Source organism: Vipera ursinii, assembly GCF_947247035.1.
Source record: "Vipera ursinii genome assembly, chromosome: 10".
NCBI lineage: Eukaryota > Metazoa > Chordata > Lepidosauria > Squamata > Viperidae > Vipera > Vipera ursinii.
The window spans coordinates 4,619,297-4,632,393 of NC_139520.1; the positions used below are offsets into that span (position 1 = coordinate 4,619,297).

Here is a 13,097-nt window from a genome sequence, read left to right on the forward strand (position 1 = left end):
GACTGCCAGCAGTTCGATTCAGACCAGCTCAAGGTTGACTTGGCCTTCTGTGCTTCCAAGATTGGTAAAATGAGAGCCCAGATTGTTGGGGGGCCATAGGTTAATTCTGTAAATGGCTTAGAGAGGGCTGTAAAGCACTGTGAAGCGGTGTGTAAGTCTAAGCGCTGTTGCTATTGCTTTTTAAGTTGGTAACCTGGTTGTTAAGTGAATCTGGCTTCCCCATTGACTTTTCTTGTCAGAAGGTCACAAAAGGGGATCACGTGACCTTGGGACACAGCAACGGTCATAAATATGAACCCGTTGCCAAGCGTTTGGTCACATGACCATGGGGATGCTGCAACAGTCGTAAGTGTGAAAAATGGTCCCTCTTTTCCAGTGCCGTTGTAGCCTCAAACAGTCACCCAAGGAACTGTTGCAAGTCTGTCTCTAGACGAGTGTTTTTCAACCTTGGCAACTTGAAGATCTGTGGAAGTCCAAATATCTTCAAGACAGCCTTGAGAAACTCTTTTTTCTTGGTAAGAAGCATTCACTTTGGTCTATCTTGTCTTGTCTATTTGTGTTTCATATCTGCAGAAGATACGGAACACACAGAACATCAGAGCTGGGAGGGACCCTGGAGGTCCTCTAGTCCAACTCCCTGCTCAAGCAGGGGACCCTAGCTACAGTTTCAGTCCAATGGCTGTCCAGTCTCTTCTTAAAAGCCTCCAGTAATGGGCACCCACAACTTCTGAAGCAAGCACTGGTTAATTGTCCTCACTGTCAGGAAATTTCTCCTTTGTTCTAGGCTGGTTCTCTCCTTGCTTCGTTTCCATCTGTTGCTTCTTGACCTGCTTTCAGGTGCTTTGGAGGATAGGTTGAGCCCCCTCTTCTCTGTGGCTGTCTCTCAAATATTGGACGACTGCTATCCTGTCACCCCCAGTCCTTCTTTTCACTAGACTAGACAAGCCCAAACCCTGCAACCGTTCCTCTTATGTTTTAGCCTCCAGTCCCCTGATCATCTTTGTCGCTCTTCTCTGCTCTCAACATCTTTTTTATATCCTGGTGACCAAAACTGAATGCCGTGTTCCAAGTGATCTTACCAAGGCAGTACAACTATTTTACATAATACAATTACATAATTATACATTATCTTATATAATATATATAATTGCATTATAAGGCCTTATAATTATATTATCTGCATTCTTGAACTGCGCCCACACGTTTTATGAGCTGCCTCATCCAGGTTGAGCTGCACCTGTTTAATAACGCTTTCTGATTAATGGCCACATCCCAAGAACCTCTTTTAAGAGTCCTGCTGCAATGCAGCTCTGAGACACCGTATGGAACACTAGAAGAAGAAAAATGACCAAGGCAAAATGTGTTCTGCTGCTTTTATTGCTGTTCCATCACTGAGGAGTGTTAGTTATTAGCAAGGGTAGATTCAATGAAGGGCAGAAGTTCAGTAACGCGGGCATAGACCCCTGGACTGGCTGGAGAGCAGGTGCTGCTGCCCCAGGAGACAATTCCAACCAGATTCCAGGCCCCATTCTTCTGACAGACCAGAGGACCACCAGAATCACCCTGCAGGAGAAACCGGAAAAGAAGGTTAGTGGCTGATGGAGCAGAGTGTTGGAAGGGACTTTGGAGGAGGTCCCAAGCAGCAGATCTTCAAGGATGGAGACAGTGGTCTTGAGCAGCTCCTTGCTTCCCCAAACCAAAGTGGAATGGCCAGGAGAAGCCAACTCCAGGGACAAATGAGGACCATAGGAGACTTGGAGACCTTTATATAAGTCCATTGACCTTAAGATGTTGAGAACTTCTCTAGAAGTTCACCAAGTGGGAGACATGAAGTTAGCAAGACAGATCCAAGAAAATGAGAAGAATCTATGTGGGGCAAAGACCTGTTCCAGATGGTAGAGAGCAGGAATTCTGGGAAGATACAGAACAACCGGCAGAAATTACAGAGTGGGACGACCAGAAAAAGCCATACCATGCAAGAGGAAGCTCCTGCAGCCCCAGCACAGATCATGACGTCGGCGATGCGGTTGCCCCAGAATTTCTTGCACTGCTGATTGGTCAGCAGAGGAAGAGCCACCTGTTGCAATTTGTTGGGCGAGACCTTGTCTGAAATAGATCATCAAACACACAAAAATGGGAAAAGACACCCACACATCTATATCATGTCTGACTCTTGACTTGGGAATAAATCCATGCAGACCTCTCAATTTTTAAAAAACCTTGAAATAAGACCCTCTTGTTCCAGTCTTGATGGACTTCATACCAATCCATGGATTCTCATGTGAAACGGAGCTTGCTGGCTTCTAGCTTTCTTCCGTCAATGAAAAAAATCAAGTTTTGGAGGTTGCATAGAAACAGCAGTTTTTACTTTTCAAAACCAAAGAGCTGAAGCTGGAGATTGGGCCTTTAAAAAGCTTGCTTTGGAGAAGTTAAAAGGCAATTAGCCAGCAATGTATGTTGAGAGAAGGTGTAAATAATAATGATATTCAGCTTATATTGAAACTCTTTTTTTTTCTTTGTAGTAGAACAGAAAACTGCTGGCTGATTGATTGATTATATGCCACTGGGTCACTGTCCACTGTTAGCAACCACATAAAAACAGTCCTCAACTTGCAACCTGTCACTTAGCAACTATTCAAAGTTATGACAGACCTTCCTAGAAGTACTTATGACCTGCTTCCAAAGTTCCAACATCTGCTAGTTAAGTAACCGCCATATCAGGCGCTTGGCAACCAATAGCACTTAGACTTATATACCGCTTCACAATGCTTTACAACCCTCTCTAAGTGCTTTACAGAGTCAGCCTCTTGCTTCCCCAACAATCTGGGTCCTCATTTTACTGACCTCAGAAGGATGGAAGGCTGAGTCAACCTTGAGCCACTCAGGATCGAACTGCTGGCAATTGGCATAGTCAGCCTGCAATGCTGCATTCTAACCACTGCACCACCACTATATAGCCATCATTTACTTATTGCCTCTATTTACAGCCATTTGCTGTGTCCCACAGTTATGCAAACCATTTTATGATGTTTTTGCCAAATTCCAGGAATTTGCTTCTTGTTTTCAACAAAACTAGGCCACAGTAAACAATTGGTTCATTTAACCACTGCGGTGCTCACTTAATGTCCACCGCAAAAAAGATTGTAAAATTGGATAGGTCAAGTGGGTGACTCGCTTTATGGCAGTTGTAAGTCGAGAACTGCATGTAGACAGATTTTATCCATAGTGATCTGTCCGAAACCTGGCTAATTACAAGAACAATAGAAGAACAACAGAACAGAATAACAGAGTTGGAAGGGACCTTGGAGGTCTTCTAGTCCAACCCCCTGCTCAGGGAGAAAACCCTATACCACTGTAGACAAATGGCAGTCCATTCTCTTCTTAAAAACTTCTAGTGTTGCAACATTCACAACTTCTGTAAGCAAGTTGTTACACTGATTAATTGTTCTCACCGTCAGGAAATTTCTCCTTAGTTCTAGGTTGCTTCTCTCTTTGGTTAGTTTCCATCCGTTGCTTCTTGTCCTGCCTTTGGGCGCTTTGGAGAACAGGTTGACCCCCCTCCTCTTCTTTGGGGCAACCCCTGAGATACCGGATCACTGCTATCACATCACCCCTTGTCCTTTTCATTAGGACTAAGTGTGACATGATGGCAGTCTTCCAATATTTGAGGGGCTGCCCCAAAGAAAAGGGAGGGTCAACCTGTTCTCCAAAGCACCTGAAGGCAGGAGAAGAAGCAACGGGGCGGAAACTAACCAAGGAGAGAAGCAACCTAGATAAATAAAATGACCCAGGTTGCTGTTCATCAGAACTTCCCTTCCTGTCTCTTTTACTGCCCGTCCCCCGAGAAGGAGAGTCCCCCTTTTACCAGTATGTTGCATATATCCCCATCCGCTGGTGATGCAGGTCATCCCACCAGGGAAGGCGTCGGTGGCTTTTGGCAGACACACAGGAGACACACGAGCCGTCAGCCGGGCTGGGGTGTCCAGCTTGAGCAACGTGATGTCATTTCGTATGGTGAACATGTTATACCGGGGGTTTTTGAACACCTGACGGAGGAAAGGAAGGGGTTTAGTTGAAGCCAAGAGGGTGCTGGCATCACGTCTTGGAAATGGCTCTTGTGGCACCAATGACCTAAACGGCAAAGTCTCTCTTGGTTCCCATGGATTACATGGACACGTCCCTGCATTGTCTCGATGGTTTGTTTATTTTATTTTTATTTTATTTACATGCCACCCCTCTGGTCCAGACACAACTCTGGGCAGCTTACAGACATTAAAATTAGTACAGATTAAAATAATAAAGCAAAAAATAACAGTAATAATTACCGTTAAAAGGTGGGGAGGAGGGGAACACGAAGTACATGGGGAGAAGCGGGGGTCTTTCCTAATCTAACGGCCCCCTCCACTGCTGCAGCCCTGTCATGGGGCAGAGCCAGGTCTTCAGCCCTTGTGGTTTCTTCTTCAGGGGTAGCTTTTCAGCCTCCCAACTTAATTTGTAATGTTGGGTTTCCCTAATCTCCCTTCCAAATACTAACCAAGTCTGAACCTGCTTAGCAATTTTTGCATCTTCCAAAAGTTGGCTAGCTGTGGCCATCAACCTGGACTCCCTCCTCATGAGCTCAATTCCTAGTGACTTCATGAACATCTCCAGGCCATTCGTTTCTTCTAGGAAGTTTCTTGAAAACCACCACCCACCCCCAGTCTAGTCAACAGCCTAATTTCTTTCCATTTACTGACGATACTCTTTGTTACAACCTACGAATTCGTGAAACCATCTATTCAGGCTGTAGCCCAAGAAAGCTATTTTAGCACCCTTGTTGTGATGCTCATCCTGCAAGGCTGCACAACCTGATGGGCATTTTTGTCCCAAAGATGCTTCCATGTCACCAATGCCCTGCTCACCTTGGCTATCTTGATGACCTGAACGTCTTCATCAGGAGTACTTTTGTCAAATGCCCCCAGCACCACCACATGGCTTGTCCTGTCACAGAAGTGGGAAATTAGGAAAAAACAGAGATATCCATTAAGTAAGAATGCACAGGAAGAGTTGAGCTCTCCAGCCCCATGCAGCTGGATAAGATCAAGGAAGCAGGAACTAGACAAGATTTCATCTGGGATAAAAACTACAGTACTCAACTTTAATAAAGAATACAGAATAAGAGAGTTGGAAGGGACCTTGGAGGTCTTCTAGTCCAATCTCCTGCTCAAGACCCCCTATACCAGGGGTAGGCAACCTCGGCTCTTTTATGACTCATGGACTTCAACTCCCAGAATTCCTGAGTCAGCTATGCTGACTCAGGAATTCTGGGAGTTGAAGTCCATGAGTCATAAAAGAGCCGAGGTTGCCTACCCCTGTCCTATACCATCTGGACAAATGTCAGTCCAATCTATTTTTTTGAAAACCTGCAGTAACGGAGCACCACAACTTCCAAAGGTAAGCCATTCCCCTGATTAATTGTTCTCACTGATAGGAAATTTCCACTTAGTTCTCGATTGGATCTCTCTTTGATTATCTTCCAACAGTTATTTCTTCTGCTGCTCTCAGGTGCTTTGGAGAATAGGTTGACCCCTCTCTTGTGGCAGCCCCTCAAATATTCGAACACTTCTATCCTGTCACCCCTAGTCCTTCTCTTCATTAAACTAGACATACCCAATTCCTGCAACTGTTCACTGAACATTTTAGCCTCCAGTCCCCTAATCATCTTGGTTGCTCTTCTCTGCACCCTTTCCAGAGTCTCGACATCTTTTTTTTAATCATGGTGACTCAAATTGGATGCAATATTCCAAGTGCAGTCTCATTAAGGGTCTTACTGATTTTCTAAGGATGGCAATGAGGCCCATGTGCAGCACAAAAGCATTTGAAGAAGTGAAAATTAAGATTTATGTTGTCTAGGAAACGCTTTCTTAAGGGTCTTGTCGTCTATGATCTCTACATTGTTGACCCCCAAGCCTAGAGAGGACCTAGTTCCTCAGAAATTTGAACCTCAGAGCCTCTCTGGTTAGATCTTTCAAGAGCACCATTCTTACTTGACACCGCAGTGGGCAGCAGTGACCACCCAGTTCTCATTGATCAGAGAACCTCCACAGAAATGGAAACCAGTCTTGTCCTACAGAATGGAGGAGATTGAGTTAACTGTGAGAAAAATGTCATGAAATGCTCAGCCTCTTAGTTCATCAGCCCTCTGGGCAGCAGACCCAAGACTGTCAAAGGTTTATTTGTGCCACTGATCCTCCCCACATTTGCCACCTGTCTTGATGACCACAGTTGTTATAGAGCTTCCCTTCTCCATCACCTTAGAACAATCATCCTCAACTTTAGCAACTTTAAAGTGGGTGGACTTCAACTCCCAGAATTCCCCAGCCAGAAAGCATGGAGACTAAAACATGAACAGCTGCAGGTCTTGGGTTTGGCTAGTATATTTTGGCTAGCAGATTCTCCTGCTTCAGCAGGGGGCTGGACTAGAAGACCTCCAAGATACCTTCCAGCTCTATTCTATTCTATTCTATTCTATTCTATTCTATTCTATTCTATTCTATTCTATTCTATTCTATTCTATTCTATATTCATTCCATTCTTCTCTTCTCTTCAGTCCATTCTCCTATTCTATTCTGTTCTGTTCTGTTCTGTTCTATATTCTATTGCACTCCACTCCGTTCCATTCCATTCCATTCCATTCCATTCCATTCCATTCCATTCTATTCTATTCTATTCTATTCTATTCTATTCTATTCTATTCTATTCTAGTCCAGTCCAGTCCAGCCCAGCCCAGCCCAGCCCAGTCCACCCATCATAAAGTTGCTAAGTTGAGAAACTTTGGTTTAGATCTTTGCATCTGATGCAGCCTATCCCAGCAGAAGGCATCAGCTGACACCAAAAAGTACATCGTTTTGTGTCTCTCCACCCAACGCCACCACCAACTCCTTTGTCTTCCAAACTTCCAGGCAAAGCAAAGCATGTGCTGCATTCTTACCTGCAGGGAGACCTGCCACGGCCATGATCCGGGCACGGCATCTTCCCCATTGACTATTCGGGCATAGCCAGTGATTGAAGGAGTGATGGCGGGAACACCACAACCTGGCAATGAATCAGAATGTTAATCCCAGAGGGGTGGTTTTCCTTTCAATCTGTTATTGCTAAGGGATAGACCCCAGTATTCATTTGCCACACTGCAGTCTAGTTGTGTAGTGAACACAGCACATGTAAATCAGAACAAATCCAGTGGGGTCTTCCATATCTAGGAAGCCTGGAGTTACAAAAGGCAGACTTTTATAGAAATTTAAGCCATGCTCTTGTGGCTGGATAATGCAGGTAGCATCTTAAGTCAATGGTAATAGCTGAAAAGGACTGATGAAGAGGCAGTGGCCAACCCCTGGATTTTAGTTGTGCTTAGGGTTGCAGGGATGCAGTGGCTCAACGGTTAAGATGCTGAGTCTTGGACTAAAGGTCTATAGTTCAGCAGTTTGAGACCCGACTGCCACGAGATGGAGTGAGCTCCCGTCAAGTGTCTCAGCTCCTGTAAATGCAAGTAGATGAATAGGTACTGCACACAGCTAGACCTCAACCTACGACTGCAATTGAGCCGAAAATGTATGTTGTTAAGTAACAAATTTCTCACTTAACCACAAAACTTTGGGCTCAATTGTGGTCATAGGTTGAGGTCTAGCTGTGTGTAGTACCTATTCAGTGTGCAGTACCTATTATGCCCCATTTTACAACTTTTCCTGCCACATTTGCTAAGTGAATCACTGCAGTTGTTAAATTAGTAGCACCGTTGTTAAGTGAATCTGGTTTCCCCCTTGAGTTTGCTTGCCAGAAGGTCACAAAAGGGGACCACGTGACCCTGGGAGGCTGCAAACCGTCATAAATGTGAGTCAGTTGCCAAGCATCCGAATGTAAATCACATCACCCTGGGGATGCTGCAGTGGGCATAATTGTGAAAAGTGGTCATAAGTCATTTTTTCCAGTGCCGTGGTAACTTTGAACAGTCACTAGGCGAGGAGTCCTTGTATAAGCACGCGAGGAGATAACTGCGTTCTGCGTTTCGCCACACTCTCTGTGCCGTAGGGTGATGTTGTGATGGCCCCATGACCGCGGAAACATCTCTGGACAATGGAAGAGGTGAATACAGCCCCTTTGAGTCGGTCACAACCAGCGAAGTACAGTCCTCGACTTAAGGCCAAAGTTGAGCCCAGCATTTTCGTTGCAAAGTGAGACATCTGTTAAGTGGGTTTTGCCCCATTTTACCGTTTTTCCCCCCTTGCTACAGTCGTTAAGGTGAATCACCGCGGTTGATAAGTTAGTGACCTGGTTGTTAACGGAATCCGGCTTCCCCCTTGCCTTTGCTCGTCGGAGGGTCGCAAAAGGGGATGAGGTGAGCCCCGTGACACAGCAACAGTCGTAAGCATGAACCTGCTGCCAAGCGTCTGAATGTTGATCACGTGACCAGGGGGATGCTACGAAGGTCGTCAGTGTGAAGAACGGCCATAAGTCACTTTTTTCGGTGCCGTTGTAACTTTGAACAAACCATTATAAGTGGAGAACTATCTGTAAAGCCCTCAGGGACCCCTTTACTTTCGTTTGGCTGAAGGCCGTGAATTCAGAGTCCTTTCCAGAGATGTCAAAGGGAGCGCCCAGCCTCTTGCCTCCCCCTCGGGGACCGATCTCAAACCACGCGTAGGGAAACGGGCACTGGGTCTCCTTCCCCAACACCAAGTGCAAGAAAGAGGACTCTGACCGTACTCACCTTTGGCAGCGGCGAAGAGAGCCAAACAGGAGAGCAGCCAGAACAGAGCCATCTTGCCTTCTGAAACAGCGAGGAGCAGGGCAGGGGCCGGCATCCTCATATAGGGGGCAGGGGTGGACAGGGGGCAGATTAGTGGGCCGGCTCAGTCTGGTTGGCCACCATCTTATCACTTGAAGACCTTGGAGATAAGCTCAGCTTCCACGGGTCAGGCCAGGTGGGTGGATGGGCAAGGGGCCAGGTGACATGGCATGAAGACAACCGTAAGGGGTGGCTGTATGTCACGCAGCAGGTTTTTGCTGAAAGCCTCACCCTTCAGGCTTGCAGCCCGTCGACCTGGGTGCGAATGTAGCCCTCTGTCAGCCCTGCAAGAAGAGAAGAGAAGAGAAGAGAAGAGAAGAGAAGAGAAGAGAAGAGAAGAGAAGAGAAGAGAAGAGAAGAGAAGAGAAGAGAAGAGAAGAGAATCTTGATAGAATAGAATAGAATAGAATTAGAATTAGAATTGAATAGAATATAGAATAGAGTCGAGTAGAATAGAATAGAAATCAGAATAGAATAGAATAGAATAGAATAGAATAGAATAGAATAGAATAGAATCATGATAGAACAGAACAGAACAGAATAGAATATAGAATAGAGTCGAATAGAAGAGAAGAGAAGAGAAGAGAAGAGAAGAGAAGAGAAGAGAAGAGAAGAGAAGAGAAGAGAAGAGAAGAGAAGAGAAGAGTTGGAAGGGCCTTTGTAGATTATCTAATCTAGCCCCCACCCCCGTGGTCACATGATCAAAATTCAGATGCTTGGCAACTGGCTCATGTTTATGACGGTTGCCATGTCTTCAAGTCATGTGATCCCCTTTTGCGACCTTCCAATGAGCAAAGTCAGTGGGGGACACCAGATTCTCTTAACAACTGTGTCAAGAAAGATCATAAAATGGAATAAAACTCAGGGGGAGGTACAAAAACTATCCCTATGGTGTTTAGAGAACAACCTGCACCTGAACATTGGCAAGACAAAGGAGATGGTGCTAGACTTCAGGAGGAAAAGAGAGGAACCTGCCCCACTTTACATCGGGGGGGGGGCTGTGTGGAGAGAGTCTCCTTTAAATTCCTGGGAGTCTACCTCTGCGAAGATCTTACCTGGAAAGTCAATACAACCCAGGTGGCCAGAAAGGCCCAACAGAGACTCTACTTCCTCAGGGTCTTACACAGTGCTTTTTTTGTAAGAGAAAAAGGTGCCGGAACTCACAAATGTCATACAACCCACCTTGCCTACCCTACAAAGTTCCATCCAAAAAAGGTGCCGGAACTCCGTTCTGGGCGTTCTATGAGAAAAAAGAACATGGAAGAACAGGGTAGAACAACGGCTAATGACCCTCTTTTACTGGTCTGCTATAGAGAGCCTCCTCTCGCGCTGTATTGTGGTTTGGTATGCTGGTCTGACAGCCGCGGATAGGAAAGCATTACAAAGGGTGGTGAGCACAGCACAAAACATCGTGGGCTGTCCCCTGACACCACTGGATGACCTCGCCAGGGCCCGCTGCCTTGGAAGAGTGAGGAAAATTCTCAGGGACGACTCACACCCTGGTCGGTACCTCTTTACCCTCCTCCCATCGGGTAGGAGATGCAGGAGTATAGTCAGCCGTACCAACAGGCTGAAGAACAGCTTCCATCCATGGGCTGTCAGGCTTCTGAACAGGAAATAACTTTACGTATGATTGACTTGCGAGGCCGGTGCATTGTGTGCAATTAGCTCCCATGGTGTAACAAGATGGTGGGTTTGTTGTCACTGTGAGTTGTGGTGGGGGGGCACGAAGGAAGGCTCAGCCAATCTCACTGTATACATGTTGTACTTTGATAATAAAAGGTTCATTCATTCATTCTTGCTTAGGATCACAAATGTTGGCCTCAAATGTGGTTGTAAGCAACAACGTACCTGTGGTCCAAGCAACCGCTGGCCACCGCTTCTAGATGCCTTATTTTGGGGTGGGGGGGAATACGAGGCTAATGCCGTGGGAAACCTTGCCTTATTGCCTAGCTAACATTTGCTTCTCAATGCATCAATATTTTTGCTTCCCACAAACCCTTGCAAAGGGAGGGAATGAAACAGTTCGCTTCTTGGGGACAACCACGAGAGTTGGGGTGTACATGGGTCTCTTTAGGGAAGAACCCCTCTCCCTTGTTCAGCTCTTTAAAAACGGGTAACTATGTCCTCTTCTCTCATCTCTCTGGAGGACATGAGACTGCGGATGGTCAAGGTAAGAAGAGAGAGCTCTTTGCTTTCCAAATCCCTTCAGATTTCAGTGGCTCAAAATAGCCTGGATTACGGAGTGTGGGGGCCTCTTCCTTGAAACCACTTCCCGGTTAGCTGAGTCCCCTGACATTTTTCAGCCACACTAAGGGAATCTGTCTGAGCTGAAGTACTAAGCAGGTTAGATTGGGTGATGACCCCCCCCAGGTTAGTGCCTTGGGGGGCCACCATCAAGTCCTAGAGACCCAGACTAGGCTAAAAAGCCAACAACACATCCTAGACCAGGGGTAGGCAAACTTGGCTCTTTTATGACTCGTGAACTCCTGAGCCAGCATGGGGGAACTATGGCCCCTTCATGACTTGTGGACTTCAACTCCCAGAATTCCTGAGCCAGCATGGGGAGCTTTGCCCCCTTCATGACTCGTGGACTTCAATGCCCAGAATTCCTGAGCCAACATGGCTCAGCTTGGAAATCTCTCCCTTTCCCCTCAGCATGGCTGGCTCAGGAATTCTGGGAGTTGAAGTCCACCAGTCATAAAAGAGCCAAGGTGGCCTACCCCTGACCTTGTTTGCTGCGAAGTCGTGTCCGACCCATCGCGACCCCATGGACAATGTTCCTCCAGGCCTTCCTGTCCTCTACCATCTTCTGGAGTCCATTTTGGCTCACGCCTCCTGCTTCAGTGACTCCATCCAGCCACCTCATTCTCTGTCGTCCCTTTCTTCTCTTGCCCTCAACCTTTCCCAGCATTAGGCTCTTCTCCAGTGAGTCCTTCCTTCTCATTAGATGGCCAAAGTATTTGAGTTTCAACTTCAGGATCTGGCCTTCTAAAGAGCAGTCAGGGTCGATCTTCTCTAGGACTGACCACCTTGCAGTCCAAGGGACTCACAGGAGTCTTCTCCAGCACCGTAGTTCAAAGGCCTCAATTCTTTGGCGCTCAGCCTTTTTTATGGTCCAACTCCCTGACCTAGAAGAAGCCAAAGGAAGCCACATTCATGTTCTTCCCAAGAAAACTGTCCATGAAGGTCTTGGGAATTGAGCCTGATTCAGAGCTGACGTCACCTTTAGGTATCTTGCAGGTTGCTCTCTGGTTATCTTGGCCTTGAACACTGTAAATCCCCGAGAGCAAAGTCTGCCTTCCCTGTGGATAACTTTTTATGTTTTAACAAAATGATGGTAGTCAGCTGTACACTCGATATATCCTTTTGGAAACTGTGCTGAACCTTGGCTCTTATATGACTCATGGACTTCAACTCCCAGAACTCCTGAGCCAGCATGAGGGAACTATGGCTCCTTCATGACTGCTGGACTTCAACTCCCAGAATTCCTGAGCCAGCATGGGGAACTTTGCCCCCTTCATGACTTGTTGACTTCAACTCCCAGAATCCTGAGCTATGCTGGCTCAGGAATTCTGGGAGTTGAAGTCCATGAGTCATAAAAGAGCCAAGGTTGCCTACCCCTGGCTTAGTGAGCATCTGGGAGGAACTCTGAATGCAAGGTTTCCTGCCCTTTGTGCCAGCCCAAAGTGAGATTGGTAGCATTCCCAGTGCTTTTTTTTTGTAAAAGAAAAAGGTGCTGTAACTCACACATGTCATACAACCCACCTTGCCTACCCTATAAGGTTCCATCCAAAAAAGGTGCCGGAACTCCGTTCTGGGCGTTCGATGACAAAAAAAGCCCTGAGTATTCCCACAATAGGCCCTTCCATGGTCAACCTAATCTTGGTTCTTGGATCAATTATTTGCTTTGGTTTATGCAACATACATTGAGGAAGGAAGGAAGGAAGGAAGGAAGGAAGGAAGGAAGGAAGGAAGGAAGGAAGGAAGGAAGGAAGGAAGGAAGGAAGGAAGGAAGGAAGATAGGTGTTGGATCATTCTAAAGGTCCAAACATGATTATGACGTGATCTTCTAATGGAGATGCTGTTCATTTGTATCCAAGGAGACCTGTGGGAACTAGAAGCTGTTTGAACATGATTCCTGGAAGGGAATAGGGGACTGGATAGCTGGCAATGGTGGCTGCCCATCTCCAGCTATTGGCAGGAAGAACCCCTTGCATAAGAGTAGCAGGTGTTCACTTTAGCTGTGAACGTTTCAGCATGAAACAGGTGTGTT

At 46.4% G+C, this 13,097-nt stretch overlaps 1 protein-coding gene across 1 annotated transcript; it reads right to left on the minus strand.

The window, feature by feature from the left end:
* Positions 1 to 1,401: 1,401 nt before the first annotated feature.
* On the minus strand, positions 1,402 to 8,795 carry LOC310645271 (chymotrypsinogen 2-like; the record flags this gene model as incomplete). The annotated part of the gene is made up of 7 exons (XM_083370869.1): positions 1,402 to 1,563; positions 1,973 to 2,106; positions 3,866 to 4,046; positions 4,902 to 4,980; positions 6,027 to 6,106; positions 6,971 to 7,074; positions 8,744 to 8,795. 7 exons carry the CDS (start codon positions 8,793 to 8,795, stop codon positions 1,402 to 1,404), a joined length of 792 nt encoding a protein of 263 aa, XP_083226995.1.
* Between the last annotated feature and the right edge of the window lie 4,302 nt (positions 8,796 to 13,097).